This window comes from Varanus komodoensis, unplaced genomic scaffold (assembly GCF_004798865.1).
Source record: "Varanus komodoensis strain SLA01 unplaced genomic scaffold, ASM479886v1 scaffold16, whole genome shotgun sequence".
Classification (NCBI taxonomy): Eukaryota; Metazoa; Chordata; class Lepidosauria; order Squamata; family Varanidae; genus Varanus; species Varanus komodoensis.
Genome location: NW_025335468.1, coordinates 1,909,880 through 1,936,734, shown reverse-complemented (window position 1 = coordinate 1,936,734; position 26,855 = coordinate 1,909,880). Strand labels below are relative to the sequence as shown.

The window sequence follows — 26,855 nt, the reverse complement described above, 5'->3', positions numbered from 1 at the left end:
AATACCAAACAATACCAAACTGTATCTAAAAGGTATCAGCATCTCTTGAAAGTAGATGGTACAGACTTGCCACCTGGGAATGGGGGTGAGTTCCACACTGCAGAACTAGTACGCTTGAAATATCGTGGCTTGCTCTTATAGAAGATTTCTTCCAATTTGGGACTCTTCACAACTCCAAAAAGCACTTTTGTGTCAGGGGGATGATAATATTGATGTATGATTGCTTGGCTTAGTTGATTTCCTAGGGGAAAGAAAAGAACAGATGTACTAACTGCAAGCAGGGGTTAGTTATCTGAGACAGATATAGCTTTTTAGAGGTTTTATTGTCAGCAGCAGGAATTCCCAAGGAAGAATAGGACAGTTTGGAGGATGGATTTCCTTTTTTCTCTCACGGTCACTTCAGCAGAGAAGGCTTCTGCAACAATCATGAAGACAGCTCCAGTTCTTTCAGAGAGACTGTGAATGTTTGACTGAGAATTTATTTGACTGCAGCCAGAATTGTCCTGGCTTATCACTGGAAAAATCCTTCTATCCCTACTGTTGGAAAATGGCAATTAAAGTGGTGGAGGCTGCTTGTACAGGTAGAACTTAATGGACTTTGTTCACAGGAGAAATTGGCCCTCTTTAATTATTCACTGGACTCAGTTTTATGGAGTGGAAAGGCTGTACATCAAATATATTAATGTCATTCTTTTATACAATGTATTTTATATAAATTTTAGTTTTCTGTATTAATAAAAAGTTATGCACACATTCCAAACAGGCACGAAACAAAAACACCCACTTTCTAGTACTTTCCTCAATTGTATTTAGGAAGTGTTCTTTCTTTTCCAAGTACAAGAGCAGATCTTAAACCCTTGCATTTAAAGGAAACTATATCAAAGGCCCTAGATGCATGAATATTTAATGTTTGTATTCTTAGTGAGTGAGGTCACAATCATCAGGATGAATACTGATACTGGGTTAGATCCAGAGTTGGCTGTTGGCATGGAATGTACTCTGGAGGCAGAATTCCCTTCCTCCGGGCAAACACCCACACATCCTCCAGAGCAAATATAAAGCACATGTTGGAGCTGTGCTAGAACAAGAGGAAACCCATTGTGCAAGCTGAAGTTTGCTGATGCAATGTTTATTATTTTATTTATATGCTGACCCTTATAGCCCAAAGGGCTCTCTGGGCAGCTTACAATAAAAACATGAGCAGACAATAAAACAGTAAAATGAGACAATAAAATCAAGAGTATAAGAATAAAATCCATTAAAAATATCAAGTTGATATTCATGGAAGAACATAGTGAATGAGCACCAATAAACAGAATAATAACCAAATTGGCTACTAAAAACGTGTTAAATAAGAAAGCATTTACTTGGTGCTGAAAGGCAAGCACTGATGGTGCCAAGCGCACTTCCTTAGGGAGGGTGTTCCATAAGTGGGGTGCAATTATGAAGAAGGCCCTTCTCCTAGCCATTTCCCCCTTCACTTCATCGGGGGTGCAGAAGGACCTCCAACAAAGATCTTAGTGGTCTAGCAGGAATATATGGAGACAGACATTCCCCAAGCTCTTTAGAGTTTTGCACGTTAATGTCTGCACTTTGAACTGGGCCTGATCTACAATAGGCAGCCAATGCGCATGGATAACTGTGGCAAGACTTCACCCATCTAAGTAGGAATGTAGCTGAGATCAGCCTGCGCTGACAGAAGGTGCTCCTGGCCACCGAGTTCACCTGTGAGAAAAATGAGAACTCAGGGTCCAGGAGCACCCCCAAGTTACAAACCTTTAAGGGGAGCCTGACCCTGTTCAGGACAGGTTGAAAATTTCCCTGTTGGACAGATGGTGTGTCCACCAGCAACACCCCCATTCTTGCCTGGATTGAACTTCATCTTACTGGCTCTCATCCAGTCCATTATCAAGCCCAAGCACTGGTTAAGAACAGTCACTACCTCACCTGGATTAGATGAAAATGAGAGGTAGAGCTAAGTGTCATCTGCATACTGATAACACATCACCCCAAGCATTCATATTACCTCTCCCAGCCATTTCGTGTAGAGGTTAAAAAGCATGTTAAAACCAGTTAAGACCCTCAGAATTAGATTTAATTTTAAGCAAACCTGGCTAGGAACTGCTGTGGGTCACACCTTGTTTTCCACTGTCAGAATAAGGTGCTTCCAGGAAGTTGTCAAGGACAACTACCCTCTCGCACTCTTGCCCGCAGAAACTGCTGCTCGATGGCATACTGCTTCTGAGCTACTATCAAACAGCAGTTGATAGATATATCCTTCATGAACATCTATTCCCTTTAAGAGCCATCGAAGATAACAGTCATCATAACATTTAATTAGAAACGTATTCCACACATATAAGGAATAGTGGGCCACCATGTAAATCAAAGTACTTAGATGGATTCAAACATACCAGTAGCCCAAGCAGGAATGGGTTTGCGGGGCTGGCTCTCATCATCAGTTGAATCATCACTGTTCAAATCCATCCCATAATTATTCAAATCAAGCTTGGGTTGTTTGGGGCCTTGTGGTGTCATCTGATATGAATTACAGGCAAGCGAGCTCTGGAAAGCAACGTAAGGGGAAATACACATCACTGGATTTGGAAGCAAATTAGATTAGAGAAGATGTAGCAATGTGTTATGTTATATTTTAGGGAAGATTCTATTATTTTTCAGAAGAGTAATTCAATTGTTCAGACAATAGGTACAAGCATCTATTTTCTCAGTTACAGAGGCATCTTTTCAATAACTGCAGTGAAATCTTTACAAATGTGCCTTCTATTAGAGACATCATTGTGGTAGTCTCTACCCACACTCCTTAGAGTAAGCACTTACTAGAAAGTAGAATTGACACAAGTCATGTGGCATAAGATTGCCCAAAGCAAAATTTTCTTATTTCAGTGCCACTGATACAATTAACTTATGTTTCCAAAAACCTACAGAAGTGCCAGCAGGTAGATATACAGCAGTTTCCCCCCAATTTTTTTATGCCTAAATGTTCCAACTGTATTAAAACAAAAGAAACCCCGTTTTTAGCACGTCTCCCCTTTTCTCTTTGAAATGTGCTTTCTGCTGCTACAACTAGTAAACTAGGAAATGCTGCATACCTTAGAGAAAAGCAGAGATGCTAGAATTTTTAAAACTCTGCTATACCCTTGTGAGGATAAAAAGTTACTAAGGATAAAATAAGTAAAAGCTATTAGGTAATAAAATATTCCCACTGGGTGTGGGTGTATTGCATTTTTCAGGACCAAAGAGCTGCTCTTATTTCACTTAATGCAGCAGGATTAAGCCAAGTGTGTGTGGCATTGCTGGCACTGGATGTCACTGTAAGAATTCAAAAGGCACAGCGGGCAATGTGGTTGGCTGCCTAAGCCTGTGGTCTGAAGGACTGTATCACATGCTCCCCTGCCGGTCAGAGTAGCCACGATTACTATTACTCTTCAGACCTCTGTCCTCTGTCATTCAGAGCTCACCTCAACATCCATAGTCACATTCAACCGTACAGGAGCTGTTACTGCTGTCGCTTCCAACTCTTTTAGCTGCTGCTCCACGTGCTTCCGTTGTTCCTGCTTAAGAAACAAAAGCTGTTACTGCTGCCGTTTCCAACTCTTTTAGCTGCTGCTCCACGTGCCCCACCTCCATCCGCGCCGCCCGGAACTCGCTGCTGCTCCGTCGCCCGCTGCTGCCGCTGCTGCGCCAAAACCAGGACCACCGGCCCAGGCCCCTGCTCCGGCCCACTTCCCCCGGCATGTGTGAGAGACGCACCGGGACAGGGTGGGCACGGGGAGGGGCCCTGCGGCCTATAAAGCACTGGTGGCATCTGGGGCAGGCAGCTGAAGGGCGACAGCCTAAGGGTGGTGATGCCGCCGTTTGGGGGCCGAGCGGAGGGCTGGGCTGGCCGGGGGCTTTGGTGGTTGGCTTTGGTTTCAGTTGTGGGCTAGCAGTGGATTAAGTAGGATGTTTTTAGTAATTTTAATTGTCAGATTTAGGTTGCTTTTAATTGGTGCATCTCGTGCTTTACTATGATGTCGCCTGGGAAGCGTGTGGGCCCCGCCATCGGGGTGGTGATGGGCTATGGATGTTATGGTGTTGGGGGTCTAACGGGTCTGCATAGAAGAAGGAGGGACAGATGGTTAACACCTGTCCCTCTTTCTGGTTATTCCCCCAGCCGGCGGGTTCCAGGTAGACTTGTCAGCTGCCCCCCGGGCCTGTCGGTGCTGCTGCTTAATGCCAGGTCAGTCCAAAATAAGGCAACACTCGAGAGGGCTGACCTGGCTTGTATCACAGAGACCTGGGCGGGTGAGTGGAGGGGATGTCGCCCTTTCACAACTGTGCCCGCCCGGGTACCTGGTCCAGCACCGACCACACCTGGAGGGGAGGGGACCACGCCTGCTCTGGTTTATCGAGCTTCTATTTCCCTTGTGGGGCTTTCTGTCCTCTCGAGGCCGGGGCTGGAGTGCCTCCACTTGGTGTTGGGCGACTGAGACAGACTGGGGATTCTGTTGGTGTACCGTGCACCCTTCTGCCCAACAGACTCCCTGCCTGAGCTGATGGAGATCGTCTCGGACCTGGTGTTGAAGACTCCCAGGATGTTGGTCCTGGGGGACTTCAATCTCCATGCCGAGATGGTTCTAACCGGGGCGGCTCAGGACTTCATGGCCTCCACGGCGGCCATGGGGCTGTCTCAACACATCAGTGGCCCGACCCATGAACGTGGACCTGGTTTTCTCGATGGGGCAGGAAGAGGGTGGTCTGAGGGTGAGGAATTTATGCTTGACTCCCCTGTCATGGTCAGATCACTTTCTGGTGAGGTTTGTGCTTGAGAGCGACCTCTCCCTCTGTAAGGTGAGGACCAGATTGTATTGGTCCGCCCCCAGAGTCGGATGGATCCTGATGGATTCCTGAAAGCTCTGGGGGATTTTCCAGATGACACGGCTGGTGATCCTGTCGATGCCCTGGTTGAATTGTGGAATGGGGAGATGACCACGGCTATTGACACGATCGCTCCCAAGCGTCCTCTCCCACCTGGCAGAGCCTGTTCATCTCCTTGGTATACACCTGAATTATGGGCAGTGAAGCAGGTTGGGAGACATCTAGAGCATAGGTGGAGGAGATCACGGGGTGAATCTGACCGAACACACTTAAGAGCCCATTATCAGGCCTATGCTGTGGCAGTGAGGATGGCGAAGAAGAAATTCTTCTCTGCTTCCACTGCCTCCTCACAATGCCGTCCGGCGGAGCTCTTTCAGGTGGTGCAAGGGCTGATACATCCAGGCCCAAAGAAAGATCTCATACCACCCTCAAAGGCCCGCTGTGACGACTTTGCCAGGCATTTCAGGGAGAAAATCGCTCAGACTCGTCACAAGCTTGACTCTACTATTGAACCAGATTCTACTGAGATGCCAATGGCGCCGTCGAGTCCACAATTAATGGATGAATTTCAGTTGTTGCGGCCTGATGATGTGGACAAGGTGCTTGGACAAGTACGCCCTACCACCTGCTTCCTAGACCCATGCCCATCTTGGCTACTTAAGAAAGCCAAGGACGGGATTGGGACCTGGATCCTAGAGGTGGTCAACGCCTTTTTAAGAGACGGTCGGGTACCTTCCTCTTTAAAAGAGACGGTGATCCGGCCAGTCCTAAAGAAGGCATCCCTGGATCCAGAGGTGGCCGCCAATTATAGACCAGTGGCCAACATCCCGTTCCTGGGCAAGCTGCTAGAGCAGGTGGTGGCGGGACAACTCCATGCATTCTTGGATGAAACTGTTTATCTGGACCCATTTCAGTCCAGCTTCAGACCTGGGTATGGCACTGAATCTGCCTTGGTCACCCTGTACGATGACCTGTGCAGGGAGAGAGACAGGGGGAGTGCGTCCCTGTTAGTTCTCCTGGACCTCTCAGCGGCTTTCGATACCATCAACCATAGTATCCTTCTGAATAGGCTAGCAGGATTGGGAGTTGGAGGCACCGCATGGCGGTGGTTCTGCTCCTATCTCAATGGCTGATTTCAGAAGGTGGTGCTGGGGGACTATGGCTCTGTGCCATGGCAGCTATGCCATGGAGTTTCGCAGAGGTCCATTTTGTCCCCCTTGCTATTCAACATCTACATGAAACCGCTGGGAGATGTCATCAGGAGGTGTGGGCTGCGGAATCATCACTACGCTGATGATACGCAGCTCTACCTCTCGTTTTCCACCAATCCAAGTGAGGCAGTGGCTGTGCTGAACCGGTGCCTGGCCGAGGTAATGGGCTGGATGAGGGCCAATAAACTGAAGCTCAATCCAGACAAGACGGAGGTCCTGTTGGTGGGTGGTCTAGGCCTCGGGATGGGGGACTTGGGCCTTGTCCTAAATGGGGTTGCACTCCCTCTGAGGGACAGGGTTTGCAGCTTAGGAGTGCTCCTCGACCCTCAGCTGTCTTTAGAAGCTCAGGTGATGGCGGTGGCAAGGAGCGCTTTCCTTCAGCTTCGGCTGATCCATCAGCTGCGTCCCTTCCTGGAGAACGACTGCCTGGCGACAGTGACACACGCGTTGTTAACTTCCCGATTAGATTTCTGCAACGCGCTCTACATGGGGCTACCCTTGAAGATGGTCCGGATACTTCAATTGGTGCAGAATAGAGTGGCCAGGCTGCTGATGGGGACTGGGTGTTGTTCTCAGATAACCCCAGTTCTCCCTCAGCTCCACTGGCTCCTGATTGAAGTCCGGGCCCAATTCAAGGTGTTGGTTATGACCTATAAAGCCCTTAACGGCTTGGGTCCTGGGTATCTAAAGGAACGCTTGTGTCCATATATACCCTCCCGCCCCTTGAGCTCAGCAACAAATGCCCTTCTCTGGGAACCCTCTGTGAATGATATTAGGAGGGTGAGTACCCGGAGGAGGGCCTTCTCTCCGGTGGCGCCCCACCTATGGAATGTGCTCCCCAGAGAGGTCCGCCTGGCGCCGTCGTTATTTGTATTTTGGCACCAGGCTAAGACCTTTTTAACTTATTTTAAGTGTTAATTTATTGGTTATTTGTAGGATTTTAAATTTTTTAAGCTGAGATGCACCGGGTTTTAATATTTTTATTGTATAATTTGGTTCTTGCTGTGAGCCACCCTGAGACTTTGTTGCGATGGGGGTGGCATAGAAATGTTTTAAATAAATAAATAATAAAAGAAGGCTGCACTGTGATGACTGAGGACAGAAGCTGCTCCAGGAAGCAGTACTCATGGACTAGGTATTCCACATTCCTCACAATGTTGGGCTTTAAGTTTGAAGGGGCAGGGGCTGCAAACATATGCCAGAAGAAATGCATCCCCGTGGAGGTGGATGAGCCCCTTACCAATATCCTCTCTTTCTCCTCCATCTCTTTTTTGAGCCGTTCCTTCTCCTTTGCTGCTGCTAAGAGCTCTCTCTGCAAACTAGCAGCTTTCTCTTTCTCTTGCCGTTCGTGCTCCCTGCAAGCAACAAAACCATGTCACCATCCAAATGGAGAAGGGAGCATTACCTGACTGCAGCACTGGTCCGAGAGAGGTACCCCTCAGCAGCCTTAGTCATACATTTTGGGGCCTGCTTGTAATTCACTCTTCACATCTTCACTCACTGTTTTTGTTTTGTCTTCAACGGACACAAAGCACCCAGGAATGGAAGCATTCTCAACCATGCTGTCCTTACCGCTGTGCTTGAAGCTTTTCCTGCTCTCTCTTCTTCTCTAGTTCTCTCTCAGCAGACAGCTGTTTCTCCCTTTCCAGATCTGCCTGATGCTGTTCAGCAATCTTCCTAGCTTTCTCTTGCTCCTCCTCTTTTTTCTTCTGCAGTAGCTCCTTGTGTTTATGCTCTTCTTCCTCCTAAGAAAGAAGATATTACTTTCCAGATAGAATTCCTACAGCACATGACTTAAGCCAGTGGGTCTTGAGGTGAATGCACAGGACAAATTATCACAGGCTGTATACAAGACCCCAAGACACTAACTGGAACAAGTAACCTGAAAGAGTCAATATTGCTATCCCCTGTTTACATCCTAAAAGAGGCAGATTTTTCCTGGGCCAACATAGGAGCAAGACTTGAAATGAAAACTACTTGCTGTAACTGTCACGAAGTTGAGAAGCCCTTGCAAAAATTTAAACACATAAAACCATATCTCAGTGCTTTCTGCCCTGGTCTCCTCTCTATTCCAGCAACGATGCTCCTATCCAGACACCGTCCACCTTACCAGCTGCAGAGCTCTCTGCTTCCGGGCTTCTTCTTGTTTGCGCCGTGCTTCAAGCTCTTCCAACTTCTTGGCAGCCACTTTCTTCTTCACTTTGTCTTCTGCCATCTTTTCCTCTCGCACCTAGAATAGGTCATAGGCATTTTATTATTTCAATTTACAGTAGCCCATACCCGGGCACTTTGTGTGACTTACAACAATTAAAACAGCAGAACATTCTAAAATCAATAACACCGAAGGATTAACATAGCCAAATATAAAAACATAATCCAACAAAATTAAAATATTACATGAACACTTTGAATAAAACAATTTAAACTCAAATCAACTATAAACCAGAAATAGGTTCAATTAAAATCCAGTTACCTGCTAAAACCAACTATTAAAATAGCCAGAGAAGAGAGATGTCTTCACCTGGCACTGAAATGGTAACAGCGATAGTACCAGACACACTTCTCTGGAGAGCCTATTCCAGAGTTGAGACACAACCACCATGACGGCTCTTCTTCTGGCTATCATCCCCCTCACTTCCCTGGGGGATGGATCCTTAAGAACCTCTTCACCTGATCTCAACCATCTGTAGGGTTTTTGCCATTACATGCAGCAAGTTCCCTCTTCTGTACATTGTATTAAACTCATCTCCCCCCCCTCCCCATGTGTTAAGATGTGCTTCCTTTATAACAGGCTGAACAGTCAAAGCCCTTGGCAATTTTAAATGGGAAGACTACTGACTAGGCAGACTCACTGTTCAAATCGTTGCCGTCCACTGCAAAGGAGGAGTGGCATGCTAAGACTACAACATGACACCCAGAAGATGAAATGTGTTACTATAAACTCTTCTTTTTTGTAAAGAGGATTTAAAAAGCACTGCCACAGACACCATCTTTAGGCATAGTTTGTCACTGCATTACCCCTATCCGGAAGGTTTTCCTTTCACGTTTTGGAGAGCCCATCCTTTCAAAAAGCTCTGTGGCGACATTCAACTGTACCTTCTCATTCTTCTCCACATGCTGAGCATGTTTTTGCTCAAGTTTCTTTTTTTTCTCCTCTTCCAACTGCTCTACCCGTTCCCGAGCCTGCAGCACCTTGCGAAGGCGCTCTTCACGCTTCCTGATAGCACAAAAGTGTCCAGTTAGTAAAAATAAATAAAGACAACCTAAAAAATGCCCGGCTGGGAAGACACGCACATACCGTTTCATCTCCTCCAACCGCCGTCTTTTTTCCTCCTCCAATTTCAGCCTTCTTTGTTGTTCGACTTCTTCTTTCTTCTTCAGATTCTCTAACCGTTGCCTTTCCTTCTCCTAGATAGAGAATAAGGCTTGTATTAACACACACTATTAAACAGAATGTCTATTCCTGCAGTTACTGTAATATGGTAACCCACAAGTGAAAGTTGAGCAACTGAACTGCAGTTTTAGTCAAGGAAAGAGAAATCTCTCTCTGTACTGAGGTAATGTACCCAAAAGTGACAGTTGCATTGGCAAGAGAATTTCCCATGGCTACAAGAAAGAATACTAGTGCCAATTTAGCCACCATTTTACTAAACCAGTTTGGCCAAGAACAAGATAAGCCATCTGGACATTTCAGCGGTTCTTGCTATGCCATGCATTTCATTCCCTCCTGCAGTTCAGCTACAGCTACTTCAAACAGTTAGTGAATGGCTTACACACACTCTAACAGTCAAACAGACCTTTCATTAGATTGGCAACAGGCAACATTCTCATTCCAGAATGGCTCTGATGCAAGGTTGCCTTACAGCAGGGAAATGAAATCACACTGATCAAGCAAAATTTTGGCTACAGTCTCAAAAGTATTGCTGTCAAAACTGTTGCCTCCCAATTCCCATGCATTTCAGAAGGAGCTGGAGCTCACCAAAACCTCTGAAAGATCATTAGGCTGGCAGAAAATAACCTGATTCAACACAGAATTTCTGGGCCTTTCGTGTGACACAGAAGCAGGTGCTATTAACATAATTACTGCAACACTTGTACTTTTAAAAAGCATGAAGAAAGGAGGAAGAAAATGAGATCAATGTTTCAAAAATGAATCCATTGTTTCCTCTTTTGAGACTATGTTTGAGACAATCAATCCATTGAGTCATAAGCAGGAGCAAGAGGGGGTGATGATTTTGAACCAGCTAACCAAATCACGATGAAGGAAGGAAGGAAGGAAGGAAGGAAGGAAGGAAGGAAGGAAGGAAGGAGTAAACCCTGGGCCAGGTCAGGCTTGGGTCACTGCAGGGAAGTTGCCCCCACTTGATGAGAGACTAGCATGTTGGTTGGCAGACGGCACATCCCTTCCTAAGAAGGCAACAGTTCTGTTTTCTCATGACCAGAAGGAATCTTAGCCTTGCTTTATTCAGGGATATGGCCTAGACTGAAATGGGTCCCCAGGCTCTAAATCTTCATACAGTGCTATTCTCAGCCCCAGTTTTATCCTTGAACACTCAAACTTTTCCCCACAGCAGTTATACCAGGTCTGTTAATGAAAAAAAGTAACTGTGCAACAGGCTATCTAAATATTAGCTTTGAAACTAAGTTAAATTACTTCCCTGCTAAATATTGAACACTTATCTCTGGGGCGTTCTCTCTTTCCAATTGACTGTATACGCTCTCAGTGTAATTGCTATATTTGGGTTGAACTTCTGCACACAGATACTAGGAGTAAATCTCAATAAATCCAGGGGAACTTCTAAGTAGACAACCACCATATTGAACCACTTAAATTTTTCCCCTCCTTCTTTATTTTGCAGATGAAAGGAGGTATGAAAAGCATGGACTTTTATTTTCATCAGATGAATCCAAGGCAGAACTTGGAGGACATATCATCCCAAAATTATTTTTTTATCTCATACCAGCCCAATTATTTTGGCTGCAGGGTACAAGATTTTTTAAAAGGAGGTTTCAGTCACATGTGGTATGATACTGACAGGAAGGAAGATACTATGAAAAAATTCTATATGTACCAATATAGTACTTAACTAAGATGAGCAATGAGTTAGTATTTACATTTATTTGCAACTAAAGGGACATTCCACAAGCCAATGTGCAATAGCCAGGTGTTCCACAGGGAGCTACAGCCAGTTGTAGCTCTCTGATAAACATATCTCTACAGTTTGTATTTTTTATATTCACATTCCATGTTTACATGTATAGTTTAACATCTTAAATATAATATGTAAAGTAACCAAAAGAACAGAAAGTTAACAATATTCTTGGAACTAGGTAATGATTTTTTATATTCTAGTTCCATTTTTGTAAATGTTTCTGAACTGAGCTTTCTAAACTGAAATACATTAAATATGAAAAGGTAAATACGTTGAAGGGAAGAAGTAGAAAATATGGATCATCATGCTTTGAAATGCTCAAGGTTCGCTTGTTACTAGGAACAGAGTACAGGATCTCATTTTTTAAAAAGCACTAAAGAAATGCTGGACTTGCCCCTTTAAAGGAAGAGGTGTTAGGTCACTATGCTGGTTAAGAATGCCATTGGACAATACACACACTGTGTTAATGATATACAAAAGCACCTACTGTGAGATCAATCTTGTTACTTACAACAAAACCCCTCTGTATAAAGAGAAGATTAAGACATAATTATTATCTTTGGACATTTGCACCTCAGTTTTATGGAATATTTAGTGCCAAAAATGTAACAGGACTAGAGCACTGGTTTATACAGGACCCTGCCTCAACAGTCCCAAACTTTGTTGATCTCAATTTCAGTTCAACTTTCATCCACACTAAATAAGAATGGTCTGCTGTGCTGAGTCTGATTAGAACAAGAAGCAGCAATAGGTTTAACTGCTTGCAGTGAAGTAGAAGAATGCTGACCTGCTAAACTGTGTAGTGTGGAACAGAATAATTCAGTTTGAAAATCAGGCACACACTGGAGCTAAAGATATAGTTTGAAGCAGTCTCATCCACCCCAATTCCCATTTTTCATTCTCTTATGCCCCTCTGCACACTGATTCTCTTCCATCCATCCCTCCTGATCTTAATCCCCTTCCACAGTTTCAGCATATTCTTCCAACTCATTGCTTCTTCTATCATGTTCGATCTGCTGCCTTTAATTGTACTTTTCTGCTTTCTTCAGCTACCCAACTGTTGGCCCTTAGTTACTTCTGCCTGGCCAGAGTCCCTAAACCTCATTTTTTAGGATTGTTTCCTCACCATTCTGTTGTCACACAGTACACAATTTTCCTTACAGTAGTCACCGCCTACTTTTTCACTGATAATTTTACTTGTTTTAATTTGTTAAAAAATGACTTCACTGTACCTTGGGAGTGTTCTGTCTGAGGAATGATTTTATGGTACTGTTACGGGTCACAGAGCCGGGGGTCATCATGAGCAGCTGGTTCTTATGCACTGTGTGCAAGAATGTCTTAAGAGGGCGAACAACCTGAAAAGTACAGGACACTATTGATCCATGGAAGGGCACTGATGCGACTTGGGGCACTCTGAGGAATGGGGTGCTTGTCTTACCTTGCTGGCAGGACACTGAGGAGATGGAGGCTTCTTCCTTGGGGGAGAGAGCTCATCCTCCATGGGCTGTCCATCATCAAGCTCGCTAACTGCTCTCTTATAGCTTGCCTTTCTCCTGCAGAATTTTAAAATTATATAAATGGTCAAGTGGTCATTACAGAGAACATCCAGGTGGAGAAATCTCCCATAAGCCAGGGCCTCTGGCAGGGCACCATTCTTTGTAATTTAAGCATTCACAAATAACCTGAAGGCAAGATAGCTACTGAGGTAAATCTTTAATGAAGTCTTCTCCTCAGAGCTAGTCCTGTACCTGTCGCCATGTGACAGGCTCCACTATTCATGGCCCTGTCTGAAAATTTTGTCTGTCTGAGCAGAGCTGTGAGGATACCTTCCTTATACAGGGTGCCCCAAAAAACTGACATCATTTCGTAGTCTAATAACATAGCCAATTCTCGCTCAAATGATCTCAAATTTTAACAAAATGTGTAAAAACTAACTAATATTAGTGATGCAATGTTACACAAGACATGTGTTTGCCAGGAGGTGGACTACTGACTTGATGTGTGTCGTGTCACAGGCGGTGCGCATATTGAACATTTGTGAGGCTTTGTGAAATCGGTTATAAAATCTACATCCCTTTGAATCTCGTCCGAATTTTGATAAATCTTTTATTGTTCAACATGAAGCCTATTTAATTTCATTTGCCTAAGACATGTAGTTACTCAGATATTCACATTTCAAATAACGTCACATTTTTGGGGCACCCTGTATTTCCCTTTCAATATTTCTCCTCCCTGCATCCCCATTTCTTCTTCTCCCTTCTATCTCCATCGCCTTCAGCTCTGACAGGCAAGCAGAGCAAGTGTTGCTTCTTCCTCCACCAGTGTGAGGAAAGTCTTCATTCTCGCCCCCAAACACAAGTAAGTGGCACAAAGAGCAGGTTCAAACATAGGCATTTTGTGTGCCAACGTATGCACAAGCTTGAAGATGGTAATTCATACAGACGGGGCATAGAGACAAAAGTCCCATAGAAAACATACCTGGCACTCTGCGGCTGCATTTGCATCTCCTTACACTTTTCAGAGGGGCCCTCTACACAGAGAGAGGAATAGTTACAGTTAGTGATGGCTGAGGTGTCCTACAGAGCAAAGGCCTGAAGCCCCAGTGGCCAATAGTCATCAGATGGAAGAGGAGCAGGCTTCCTTGCTGGTACAGATTGTCTTTGTGCCTGCAGCTTTGCTGATTAGATTTCACTTGTGCAGGCACAGAGGGCATGCCCACAAACAAAGCTATATAGAGATTTCTGGCAGCAGGCTTCTGCTCCTCGCTATCTATGGAGAGCTTGGAAAGCAAGTGAAGAAACCCATTTGAGCTGGTTTACTATTTTCCCAGGAAAATGTTATGTTAATAAAATCATGTTTTTAACTGTTTCCGCAAACCCAGGTCAGTGCCAACTTGTGTTCTCCTAAAAGAATTCCTTGACTAAGACACAGCATGCAGCTGCAGCCTACAGAACTTTAATTTAGTGATAAATTCCAATTCTGGAGTCCAGATTATATATATGAAGTGAGCAAACAGGGAAAAATGATTATTCCTACTTCTGCTGAATAAATAGTACAAACACATTTGCTATGGATGTTTTTACATTTTTATCCCAAGTGCTCAGATGGCATGCACTGTTCCCCAACAACTACCCTGAGGAATAGAATAGGATGAGAGAATAACTGGCTAAAATTCATACAGTGACCTTCGTGACCAAGACAGGAACTGAACCAGAATTCCTCAATCAAGGACTACCACACCACACTGCCAAACAGTGTTGCAAATAAATATTTAAATTATTAAATAAACAAATAATTATTTGATTTCTATTCTACTCAAGGGCTGTTAGCCTGGGGGAGCTGCAAGACCCAATCCTGCCCCCCATGCTTTCTACCATCTACATGAAACCACTGGGTGAAGTTTTCTGGAGGTCTGGGTTTCAGTCAAGTCCCATCAGTATGCACATAACACTCAGAAGTACCCACTTGTTTCCATGTATACATCCTAGGGAGGCCTGGGAATTCTTGGAGCACTGTCCGGAGGATGTTTTCGGTGCAACACCTGGGAACTGAACTTGTTCCACTTAATGCAGACAAAATGGAGGAGCTGTGTGCTGGGAAACCCTGGACAGAGGTTTGCAGCTTACTTTTAGGCAGGTTGCACTATGCCTAAAGTTACAAGTGTGCAGTCTGGGAGTCCTCCTGGATGCTGTGCCAGCTGGGGAAGTCCAGTGGCTCCAGCCCCAGTTCATTTTACTGGCTTAAGGCTAGTATGCCAGCTGTGGTCCTATCAGGGGAAGACAGATCCTGCCTCTGTTATCCATGCACCAGGCTGAACTACTGTAATGTGATGTATGTGGGGCTCCATTTCAAGATTACAGTGCTGGTGGAGACAAGGTAATGAGGTCAAAGCACACCTATACTATGCCAGCTGCACTGGCAACCAGTCTGCTTCTGAGCCCAATTTAAAATGTTACTTTTGACCTTCAGCACCTCAGACATTGTGGAACTGAATCACCTGACAGGCTGCCTTCACCCTTATTAGCCTCCCCACACTTTAAGATCATCCAGAGAAGTCCTGCACACTTGCCCACCCATGACAGCTGTTAAGTGGGCGAGGACATGGGAAGGGTTCCACTGCAGTGCCCCCACACTTCTGGAATATATTGCTGTCAGGGGTCTGTGAGGCCCCATCACTTTTACTGCTGTACACGACTTTGGGAGGGATTCTGCATGGAAAGCAAGCCTGGAAATATTGTAAATAAACAATGCAAACTTTTCTGGTTAATGATTCAGGTTTGCCCTTCTTTAGGAATGCCTCGTCTGCCTGATAGTTGGTCTCATCTCCTACTCAGCCAATGAATAGCACCTGAATATATTGACCTTTGCAGTCTCCTCCTTCCTGTTCTTCTCGAGGTGTGGCAGTTGCAGTCAGGCTGGCCTTGTGAGAAAGAAGGGACATCCTGCTGTTATCAATCTGCAGTAATGGCACATGTTCTCTGCATGGACCCCTTCATCCATAAAAGCACAGGTTAGCATTAGCTGACTAGGCAGGCTTCTGGAAGGTTAAACCTAGGGATGCACAATGTGTAGCCCTCCAGATGTTGTGGGACTGCAAAACAGCTGTCATCTTTGTCTATGCAGGCTAGGAGTGGCAGAAGCTGCAGTCCAACAACATCTAGAGCAGAGACTCCAACACCGCACCCCCCCAGCACATTCAAGGGTACCCCTCTCCCCTTAATTTTTTTAGCACACATGCAGTCCCTGAGTTAAGAACATCCGACTTACAAACAACCCAGCCTAAAGCACACCACCTCCATTGTGACAGTGAAGATCAGGCCGCTCTATGCCCTGATTCTGTATGATCCGGTATGGGGGTCTAAGGCAGGTTTGGGCACTGGATAGATTTACTCTGAGCACAGACTAGGTAGGTATCATCTACTTCTCTACCACACACTAAGAGTCTACCCTATGAGTAGCTTATAGCCTTACACAGATCTGTTGAGAAGTAAGTCTAATTCAGTCAAATCGGGTTAATTCCCCAGTAAGTGGATATAGGATTACCCTCTTTTTAAAGGCCTTCTAAGAACTTACCTCTTGAGAATGAGATGCAGGATCCAACTCTGGTCTAAGACACAAAGAAAAAATATAGATGGATACTGTACAGCAAAACTATATCAATGATTTTTAGGCTCCTGTCATGCAGAAAGATCATTTCCATGATATCATTAAATGTTGGTTAAATGAAGCTATAAAACCCATACAAGATCACAGAAGCCACACAATAGCTGCCATGCTTTCATGTAGCGCAAAGAGAAGCAACTTGGCCTACAACTCCCATCAGCCCTACTCCTAATGGCAAGGGATCATGGGAGCTGTAGGCCAAAACTTCTGGAGGGTACAGGTTGCCTCCACTACTTTTAATCTTAGAATATTAAGATTTTACTTAAATAAACTCACCCAGATTCAGAAATTTGTTCATCCACTAATTTCTCCATAGCAGTCTGGGCTGAAGGAGAAAAGACACAAATAGGATGACATCCCCAACATGCCACATGCATTCAGGATCAAAACCCAACACCAGCAAAGGCACCCTCTCTCTTACTGCCTGCCACATTCTACGTGCAGCAGCATCCTGGGCCTGCTGAATCACTGCAGATGGGCATGGATTCAAGTGCACATGCTCACACGGAAGCAGCGCTAGAAGAGCATCAGCTACAGTTTGGTGGATTCCATCTGGCAGGAAGGTTGGACATTCCTGTTGTCCTGGGACATTTCATTTATTTATCTTATCTACCACCCAATAGCTGAAGGCATCTAGGCAGTTTACAACAGTTCCTAAGCAGGACTGTGGGAAAATAGAACACCACATTTCTTCTAAAACGAAATTTAAAACCAGTTCAACATTTTAAAGCACTTAACAGCTAAAAGAGTGTGCAATGCAGAATAGATCTACTAAAAATGCAAACATGGATACCCCAGTCAAGCCATTAGGTAACTCTAGACAGCTTTAAGTGCCTTGGTACAGAGGGATGACTTAAGCTAGCACTGAAAGGATGTCAAAGTTGCCTCCAGGCAGACCTCAATGGGAAGATCATTCCACAGTCAAGAGCCACCACTGAGAAGGTTGCTGCAGTGCAAGACTCCCTTGGAGGTGACAACCAGAGGACGGCCTCAGGTGTTGTACAGGCAGATTGCATTTGGGAGAGGCATTCCACCCAGTGCTGCAGTCCCACGACATGCAATGCTTCATAGGATAAAACCAGCACTATGAATCAAACTCAGAAGCATATAGACATCCAGTGCAAATGGACCAGAAGTGGTGTTATACACTCAGAACTTCTGGTCCTAGTTATTAATCTTACTACCACATTTTGCACAAGTTGCAGCTTCCAAGCTGTCTTTAACATCAGCCCCATGTAGAACACATTGCAGTAATCTAACTTAGAGATTACCAGAGTGTAGGTTACTGAAACCAGGAGGTCTCTATTCAGATAGGAGTGTAGCCGGGCCATCAGCCCAAGAGGGTAAAAGGCACCTTGTGCCACTAACGCCATCAGAGCCTCAAGTGACCAGGATGACCCCCAAACCTGCTCCATAAAGGAGGGTGCAATGCCATCCAAACTGAAGACCCTTCAACCACCCACTAACAGCAACTCAGTCTTCTTGGATATCTCTTCAATTTGTTAGCCCTCACCCAATCCCTGCCACATTTCACTAGCATGTATGATCCAAGCTAGTTAACTGTTTTGTAGAATAAAACCCAGCAACTTCAGTAGAAGAAATTATGCCAGTGCACCAATTTATATCTTTTTAGGAAATTTTTTAACATTTAGCCTGTGTGTTGTGGCCCGTTTAATTGTTTTCATAGATGTTTAATTCATTATGCTTTAATTGGTTTTAATGTATTAGTATGTTTTATGCATTGTAAGCCACCTAGAAAGGCCTCAGCAATTATAGGCGGCCTATAAATACATGTAAATAAATGAATAAACCTCAGTATAAAGTCATGTCACTTTTGTGGTATTGGGAGAGGGTGAAAGAAGTCCAAAGCAAAACTATACCTAATACTGGCTAGTTTTACTATTTTTGCTGTCCATTCTTAGTAAGCATTTGCCACATGGCAATCATGAATGTTTTCACAAATTAACAGTTGGGACGACTGAATTGTTTTCTTATAGATCCTTATAGATCCAAAGCAGGCTAGGATCAGATCTTTCAAGTAATTAGTAGTAATGCTCTGTATCAAGTCATAATGCACTGTTCTTTCCCAGTATGATCTTCCCTGGGGATGGGAAAGCCTACACAACATAGCTGATGAAACAAATGACGAACAATGGTTGACAAATGAATTCATCCACCACCTGGCAAGCTGTGCAGTCAGAACTTGCACCAGGCAGTGAGGAGAGGAAGGGAGAGAGAAGGGAAGGGAAGGACAGAGGGGGAAAGTGGCACCAGTGAGCTGTGAAGTCCGAACTAAAAAGTTACTCCAGTGCTAACTACCTCCCTCCAGCAGCACAATCAAACCCTGACTCTCCAGCACTAGTCCCATCTCCATCATCATCTAGTTAATATTAGGCTTAAGGTTAGCTCAAGAAGTGTTAACCTTTAAAACTCTTTTTACTATTTTTTAATATTTCTATTATCTAAACTGTTTTGAGAACTGTACTGTATACCTACATTCTCTCTTTAGTACCTAGTTACTCTATTAGTACTGTAGTACTATCTTTATTTAAATGCTGTATTATATTTAAGATGTTTTAGTGTACATGGGAAGTGTTTCTTCAGTGTTTTGTATGTTTTTATATACATGATCCAAGACTTACATACAAATTCAATTTAAAGACATTCTTCAGAATGGAACTCGTCAGTAACCCAGGGACTACCTGTACTGAGTTGGACCCTTGGTCATCTAGCACAGTATTACAGAACCTGGTTGGTAGTGGTGCTTCAGGCATTCCTGCAGAATTTTTTTCCAGCTTCCCTACGAGAAGCCTGGGAGCTTCTGCAGGCAAAGCATGTTTTCTACCACAGACCTACGACCTCCTGGTCCATTACAGCTCTTCAGTTTCAGAATAATACTATTTGGTAATTTTTTCCCACTACCTAAATTTCCAGTGTGTTCTGCATCTAAAACACCTCTATGGAACACTTAGCATGTGAACCACTTATTCTCCACCTTAATCTCACTAGTACACAGTACAAGTTTAGAATTAAGGCACTCTGAGCAGAGTGGAACTTGCCACAAATTAAATTCTGTGGATTAGGCTCCTATGTTGTTTTCAACGTGTCACTAGGTTTGGCTGAGTGAACTAGATGCATCTGTTTCACTAATCATTAGCAAAAGGAGCTGCATTTCTGAACGCACTGAAACAGACTTCTTTGCTTTGTCTTTATGAACCCATCTGTTACAAGGTCTTTGGAAAAGGCCCTGGTACAGGTTTTAAGGAAATCTCAGATTTTGTGAAAGGGCTTTTTTGTTGCAAAGATGATGTGTTTGGACAGAGCTAAGCAGAGGGCCTGCTTGAGACCCCTCGCTATTCATTGCCAAGCAGAATATTTTCCTATTCTGATAGGTCTTTGGCTTGTCCAAGGTTTAAGTTGTTTCCTGAATTTACCTCCCCTCATGCAATCAATATACTTGCTTGCACCTTCATTGTTAAATTCTTATTTTAGTTTCTTTTTCAGTTTTATTTAGTGATTTTTTTTAATTTTTGGATTTGTTATGTGAGCTGCCTTGTGTGTCTAGTATTAAGACAGGAACATTTTGCATAGTAATAAATTTACCTTGCATGAAAAACACATGTTTCCCAAAAAGCACTTGCCATAAGTCACATCAAATTAATTCCATGGCGTTTTACTCAAGTACACAGACAGAAAAGGGGAAAAAGGAATGTAGAGAGGAACTAAGAAAAAAACTGGAGAGAGAATAATAGACTTGTCTCAAATCACAGACACTTACAGCTCATACGCCTACTGGCAGATGGGGACCGCTGGGTTGTTTTACGCTTAGAAAGAGTCCTACCAATCGATTTCTGGACCATTCTTTCCCTTTTGGCACTTAGTGAGCATCTCTCAACCAGAGAGGCTTGGCAGTTCTTGGGGTTCCTACCAATCAGGCTTCGCCGAACAGAGTGACGGTTTGCTTTTGGAGCTGTGGGCGTCTGTGGACTCTCACTTATGCTTTGTGTGGTTTCCAGTGTGAAATGCTGCTGGACACACGAGTTCTCCTCCTGAGCATTGGCTTCTTTATTCTCAGTGGTTCTGGCAATGGAAGCATTTGCTATTTTCAGCTTGCAGGCTTCCCGTCCCTCTTTCATTATTTTTGCTTCAGGGGTGTCTGGGACCACAAGCAAAGAAACTTTGGACAAAGCTTGTGATCTCCTTTTAGGGGACTTATCAGATGATAGTGTGAAGGTCAAAGCAGTCTTCTCGGGTGGTGTTTTGTTGAGTTGGAATTCTGCACTGTTTCTCTCATTAATGCTGATTTCAACTAGTGGGATCCGCCCTTTGGCTAAATGGATAGCTGAATTCTTAAGAGCAGCATCTGAGTGTCTGGCGGATTTAAGAGCCTGAGATCTAGTCACACGACGACAAGGAGAATTATAGTCTTCATCAGTCTTCGTAATTTCCAAGTCTTTTTTCTGTTGGGATTGTTGGGAAATTCGTTTAGAAGATTGGGTAGCTGTTCTTTTTGACAATCTGTTAACAAAATCAACTGTCAGAAATGCAATGGGCTCAAGTTTACTAGAGGACAAAGCTGGCAGAGATATTAAAACAAACAGTACACACTTTTATTTACCCTTTCCTCCAACAGAAGCAGTCAGGAGCCACTAAACCTTGTAAGAATAAACCACAGATAAGAACTTTTGCATCCAAACTGAGAAAAACTGATCCATCCTTTCCACTGAATGTTGCAATGGCCAATAGTGTAGCTGAATTGAAAAATCCTAGACAAATGATTTGAGCCATAAATATTAGAGACACAAACTACCACTAACAGATCAACTGGCAAAAGCTTTGGCTAATTAAATTAGCGGAGAGTCAATACTTACTTACTTTAAAGATATATACCAAGACTTTTAATCAAATTAACTCCAAGACAGTTTACAACAGGATGCAATAAAGGACACAACACAAAAATCCACACTCACCAGCTTTAGGCCTCTGGCTAAGGGAAAGGACAGCGTGTGCTAACCTTCCAGATCTGCAGTCCCAACTGGAGCAATATTTTTTCTAATGGGGTATGAGGGGGAAAACATCCTGCAACTGCTTTGTCTCTGGCCCATGACTGAGGCCCTGAGCTGTAATGTGCTTTCTGTGAGGCAGAGAATGTAGTATCTCAGTAGCCCTTGCTGCTCTGATCCATGGAACGGCCCAATGCAAACTTCCCTCCAGCTCTGCACTGGCCAGGGCAAACAGCTGATGGAGCAGAGTGACAATCTGAAGCCTATTTAGATCTTGTCCATCATTCTACCCAAGCAGATGCCAGCCAACCATTTGTAGGAAAGTCCACAAGCAGGACATGGCTCCAATGACACCATCCCACTTGTGTTTCTAAGTAACTGACACACACAGGCAGACTGCCTTTGATACAGGTGGAGGTAGCATATAGCCACTATGATGGGTAGCCATTGATGGTCTTATTCTCCATGAATTTGCCTAATCCCCTTTTAAAGCCATCCAAATTGATGACCATCACTATATTTTGGGATAGGAAATACCCTAATTAAACAATGTGCTTTGTTTAAGAAATTAATGTCCCAAAATTCCCTTGATCCAGCTTCATGGGATTACCCTGGGTTCTAGCATTATAAGAAGTAGAAATCTCCTTCTGTACCCATTTGTCTCACACCATGCACCAATTCCTCTCATGCTTCCTTCAGTATCTTAACAAGTGAGTTATTATGATTCTGGTGATATGAACATATCTGAAATTTTATTAATTTGTTAAAAGGCAGATGATTAAGGCTAAAAGAAAAAGCTCTGTTCACTTGACAATGACTATCCATCCATGGATCACAAATGTATTCCTTCTGCCTGGCCCAAAATGAGAAATAAATTGAAACTTTCACTCTTGCCTTCCTTTGCATACCTTAATGTATGGGCAATTTGTTTAGGACTCATTATAACCCAATACTTTGTTATTTAAGTTCAATTTAATTAAAGAGAAGACAAAAAAAAGATACGGTTGCAGTATCATTTTGTGTTGTCTAAGAATGGCCGGGGAATGCAGAGAGTTGTAGGACTTTGTCTGTCTAGAAGGAGATATGCATAGGATTGCACCCTTAGTCATAGCACTAAAGTGGGGGCATCCCAATCCCTAAAGCAGTCTGTTCCAAGCTTCCCAAAACCAGTATTTAAACAAGTTGATATACTATTTATTAGTCCCTTCTCAAACATTTTAACTAGCTGGCAGACCAATTCTACAATTATGAAACTCATTTCACATATTTCCACCTTGCTGCCTGCTGAGTTTCCCTGATATTCCCACCATGCACAAGACTAATCCTGACAGAGATGGTCATTAAAAGAAAGAATTTGTTTGTGGGAGAGGAAGCTAAGTGGCATAGCCAAAGTCCCAGGGGTTCATGTTGGCACTTGAAAAGTGAATGAGAACCTCCTCAGTGATGGCGCCTGCCTTCCGCCATTTTTGCACATGCCTGCATTAAATGTGTGTATGCAATCTGCCAAGCAATTAGGAGCACATTTTTTAAATCTTCAAAAGACTTTACAATGATCAAGTTACATTTTGCAACCACTATAATATTTTCCTCAAATACCAACAATATCAAATTCTACCATTAAGAAAAGATTGTACATTGATCCAAAATTATTCAGAAGCCCCCACACTGAAAAAAATACACTCACCCCAAAAACATTCATGGTATTAATCCTACCTCTTTTTAGAAAAACTATCTTTCTTAACAGAAGAAAAACGCTTCTTCCGGCGATTTTTCTGTGATGGAGTTTTTGGCATCATCTCCGGCTCTCCGTCAGAATTGCTGTTTGGATGTACAAGCAATAAAATCAAAGATCTTATCCCTTCCCTGCTAGGTGCTTTTATCTAAGCTTACTGACTGCTAATTTATCTGACAAATCTATTCAAACCAATCCAGACACTTAACATTGCAGGGTTAGAGTCACTCAGACATCCATTACTATGCACTTGCTCACTGGTAACTGAGAACAACAACATCTCCCTATGAAAGAGAGGACTGCTGACAGGCTAAGACTGTAGGCATCTCACCTTTATTCTCAAATGCCTTCAGCAGGGCCACTGTCCCATATTTGGATTTCCCATTCTGGGAAAGGCTAGGAAAAGACTGCAGTTAGAGACACTCTTGCACCAGTGTCATTCTGATTACTGACTGGGCATCACACTGAGACCTTCTTATAATTAGAAAGACTTTCTGTACATTACCTAAAGGATAAGAGGCTGAGCAGATATTATTCTGGCCTCAACCAGTTCAGACATCAGATGCAGGTAAAGATATTGTCCTACACATAACACTCCTCCTTCCAAAAGGTAAACATGGTCATCAGAAAGAGATGTCCCAAGACTTTGGCTTTAATCTTCTAATAAGTGATCCTGCTTATGGGTGTAGAAAGGGCCAAAAAGCAACCTGGCTATGCAATACAATTCTGAATTGCAAAAGGGCTGCAGGATCAAATACTTTGGATAACAACTCTACATACAGCTTTTAAACTGTTATGTTTCCAATATATAGACCCTGCCTCCCCCCCCCCCAAAAAAAAAAAAGAATTGGAGGTTTGGGGCACCATTTCCAGTCTTACTTTCTAAACATCTTGATAGCCTCTTCAAGAATCTCATCCAACCACAGAAAGTCTGTGTTTTGGACATTCTGCAGGAATTCTTCTAGTTTCTTCTTCGCCTGCTCTTCCAGTTGCATGGGATGTACCATCTTCAACAATGGCTTAGCCTGAAAAGCCAAAGAATTATTTCTTGCTTAATTCACAGAAAAGCCAGTGCCGGCCACCCCCCACTGCAGCTTAGGTGCTTCATTCTAAAGGACCAGGAATTCACAACATATGCATTGCTTTTCTTCCCCATTATCCTACATACTACAGATAATCACCTGAAAAGTATTAATCACAATTTCAAAACTGTCAAACTTGCCTAATACCTTCACTTTTACTAGACAGCCCCCAAAAGAAATAGTTTTCCATGGAAAATAAACCACTGAAAGTAATTTCCTCTCCACACCACTGGTCATGGCATCATCTAGCGTTCAGCCTCCAAGGCTGACCTTAGTGCTTTGGTGGTCCTTCAGATAATCTGGCACAAAACCAGCACCTTGAAACAAAAGGGTCAGCCAATATGGACAGAGCTAATACAGGTCAAGTGTCTCAATCTCACAAAGGTTCTAGCTGTCTCCCTTGGTACCAAGTCTAAATTACAGTGGTACCTTTGCTCACGAACTTAATCCATTCCATGACTCTAGTCGCCACCCAAATTGGTCGTGAGCCTAGTGAAATTTCCCCATAAGGTTCAGTGTAAATAAGGTCAATCCGTTCTGTAACAATTTTTTATCACAAAAATTTGAAACAAAGTGACAAACAACAACAAAGTAACAAAGAACAACAAAGATCACAGTCATCTCCCCCCCCCAGCACAATCGCAGCCATCTCTCCCTACCCCTGAGCACGACTGCGATCACACCTGTGCAGGGAAGGTGGGCGTGATTGCCACCCGATGCAGAGTTCATGACTGGAGGCAAACTTTTTCTGAAATTTCTGTTTGCAACCCAATTTGGTTGTGAACTGAGGCGTTCGTGAGCCAAGGTGCCACTGTATCTTCAAGAGCATCACAACAGTATGTTACAGTAACATAACCTGGAGGTAACTAGGGCATGTGTGCCCAAGGATAGCGCAGCGTTCTCCAAACAGGGCTGCAGCTGTCAAACCAGTTTAAGAGAACAAACCAACAGACAATACAATGGACTGAGGATCAATCATCCTATTTGAATTGGTGGTATTTAGGTGCCACCTGCAGACCAATAAATATATGTACATTTTGTCTGCCATTTCTGGAACATACATTTAACTGTTTCTATTGATAGCTATATCATCGTATAATTAATACATTTATGGACATACTTCTCATACACCCATTGTAATAGATTTATTTTGTGTAAGAGAGTTGTATATCTTTTCCCTTTTCTCTTTTTATGTTTCGTTCATATTAAAAGTAGTAATAAATGAAAAGGCAAATTAGTTCTAAGCTGCATTTGGTACTTACAAATGTTTCCTTGCTGGTGTTTCGTTCTCTTAAATTAGAATTGCATTTTCATTTTTTATTACTGATTTCACAAAGTGAATCACCACTTTCCACAAAAGTGTCAAAGCAGGGGTCCTCAAACTTTTTCAACAGGGGGCCAGTTGAAAGGTGCAGGTGGTGGGCATGAGCACAGCGGGGCGCGCACCGAGGCAGCGGCTTGCTCGCTCGGAGATCGTTTTCTCCAAGCAAGTCCAAAATGATCTCCGTGCGAGCAAGCCGCTCCCTCCGCACGTGCGCGGCGAGGCAGCAGTGGGCGCACCTCTTATGACCTAAGATAAACTCTGTGTAATTTGGGACAGGGTGATATGCAGATGATACCACTCTCATGGCAGAAAGTGAAGAGGAACTAAAGAGCCTCTTGATGCAGGTGAAGGAGGAGAGCGCAGAAGTTGGCTTGAAGCTCAACATTAAGAAAACTAAGATCATGGCATCCAGTCCTCTCACTTCCTGGCAAATAGATGGGGAAGAAATGGAGGTAGTGACAGATTTTATTTTCCTGGGCTCCAAGATCACTGCAGATGGGGACTGCAGCCAAGAAATTAAAAGACGCTTGCTCCTGGGGAGGAAAGCTATGGCAAATCTAGGCAGCATACTAAAAAGCAGAGACATCACCCTGCCAACAAAAGTGTGTATAGTCAAGGCTATGGTTTTCCCAGTTGCAATGTATGGCTGTGAAAGCTGGACCATAAGGAAGGCTGAGCGCCGAAGAATTGAGGCCTTTGAATTGTGGTGCTGGAGGAGACTCCTGCGAGTCCCTTGGACTGCAAGGCGATCAAACCGGTCAGTCCTAGAGGAGATCAACCCTGACTGCTCTTTGGAAGGCCTGATACTGAAGATGAAACTCAAATACTTTGGCCACCTAATGAGAAGGAAGGACTCCCTGGAGAAGAGCCTAATGCTGGGAACAATAGATGGCAAAAGAAGGAGGGGACGGCAGAGGATGAGGTGGCTAGATGGAGTCACTGAGGCAGTTGGTGTGAGCTTAAGTGGACTCCGGGGGATGGTGGAGGACAGGAAGGCCTGGAGGAATGTTGTCCATGGGGTCGCGATGGGTCAGACACGACTTCAACAACAACAAAAACAACAACATGTTAGTAGTGACACCTTAAATTTGGCCTAGTAGTTTACTGCCAGTCAGCTCAGTTCTTTTAGTAAAGGTGTAATCTGCTGTTGGAAAGAGATTCCAGTAGCACAAACTGCATTCTGTGCCAGCCACAGCTAACAGTCCAAGCCCAAGGTCAGACCCATTTAGACTGCATTGCATTAATCCAATTTTGTGGTTATAATAAAGATGAATCCAGGAGTTTGTCAATCTACACACCTGTTCTTTCA

General features: G+C 43.7%; 1 protein-coding gene across 1 annotated transcript; it reads right to left on the bottom strand.

Annotated features, from left to right (window-relative positions):
- Window positions 1-24,147, bottom strand: LOC123021260 (inner centromere protein). The gene is made up of 17 exons (XM_044425890.1): window positions 24,020-24,147; window positions 23,122-23,226; window positions 20,184-20,923; window positions 16,682-16,730; window positions 16,316-16,349; window positions 15,605-15,662; window positions 13,721-13,772; window positions 12,681-12,795; window positions 12,475-12,597; window positions 9,388-9,497; window positions 9,186-9,306; window positions 8,200-8,319; window positions 7,662-7,834; window positions 7,330-7,444; window positions 3,480-3,572; window positions 2,415-2,565; window positions 1-241 (listed from the first exon to the last, which is right to left on the bottom strand). Exons 1-17 carry the CDS (start codon window positions 24,145-24,147, stop codon window positions 36-38), a joined length of 2,493 nt encoding a protein of 830 aa, XP_044281825.1. The 3' UTR covers window positions 1-35.
- Window positions 24,148-26,855: the final 2,708 nt, after the last annotated feature.

Coding starts and splice junctions, on each gene's coding strand:
- LOC123021260 (XM_044425890.1), bottom strand. CDS start 24,147: ATGGTACATCCCATGCAACTGGAAGAGCAGGCGAAGAAGAAACTAGAA. Junction 16,350..16,681: donor GAACAAATTTCTGAATCTGG/GTGAGTTTATTT, acceptor TTTGTGTCTTAG/ACCAGAGTTGGATCCTGCAT. Junction 9,307..9,387: donor CGGTTGGAGGAGATGAAACG/GTATGTGCGTGT, acceptor TTGTGCTATCAG/GAAGCGTGAAGAGCGCCTTC.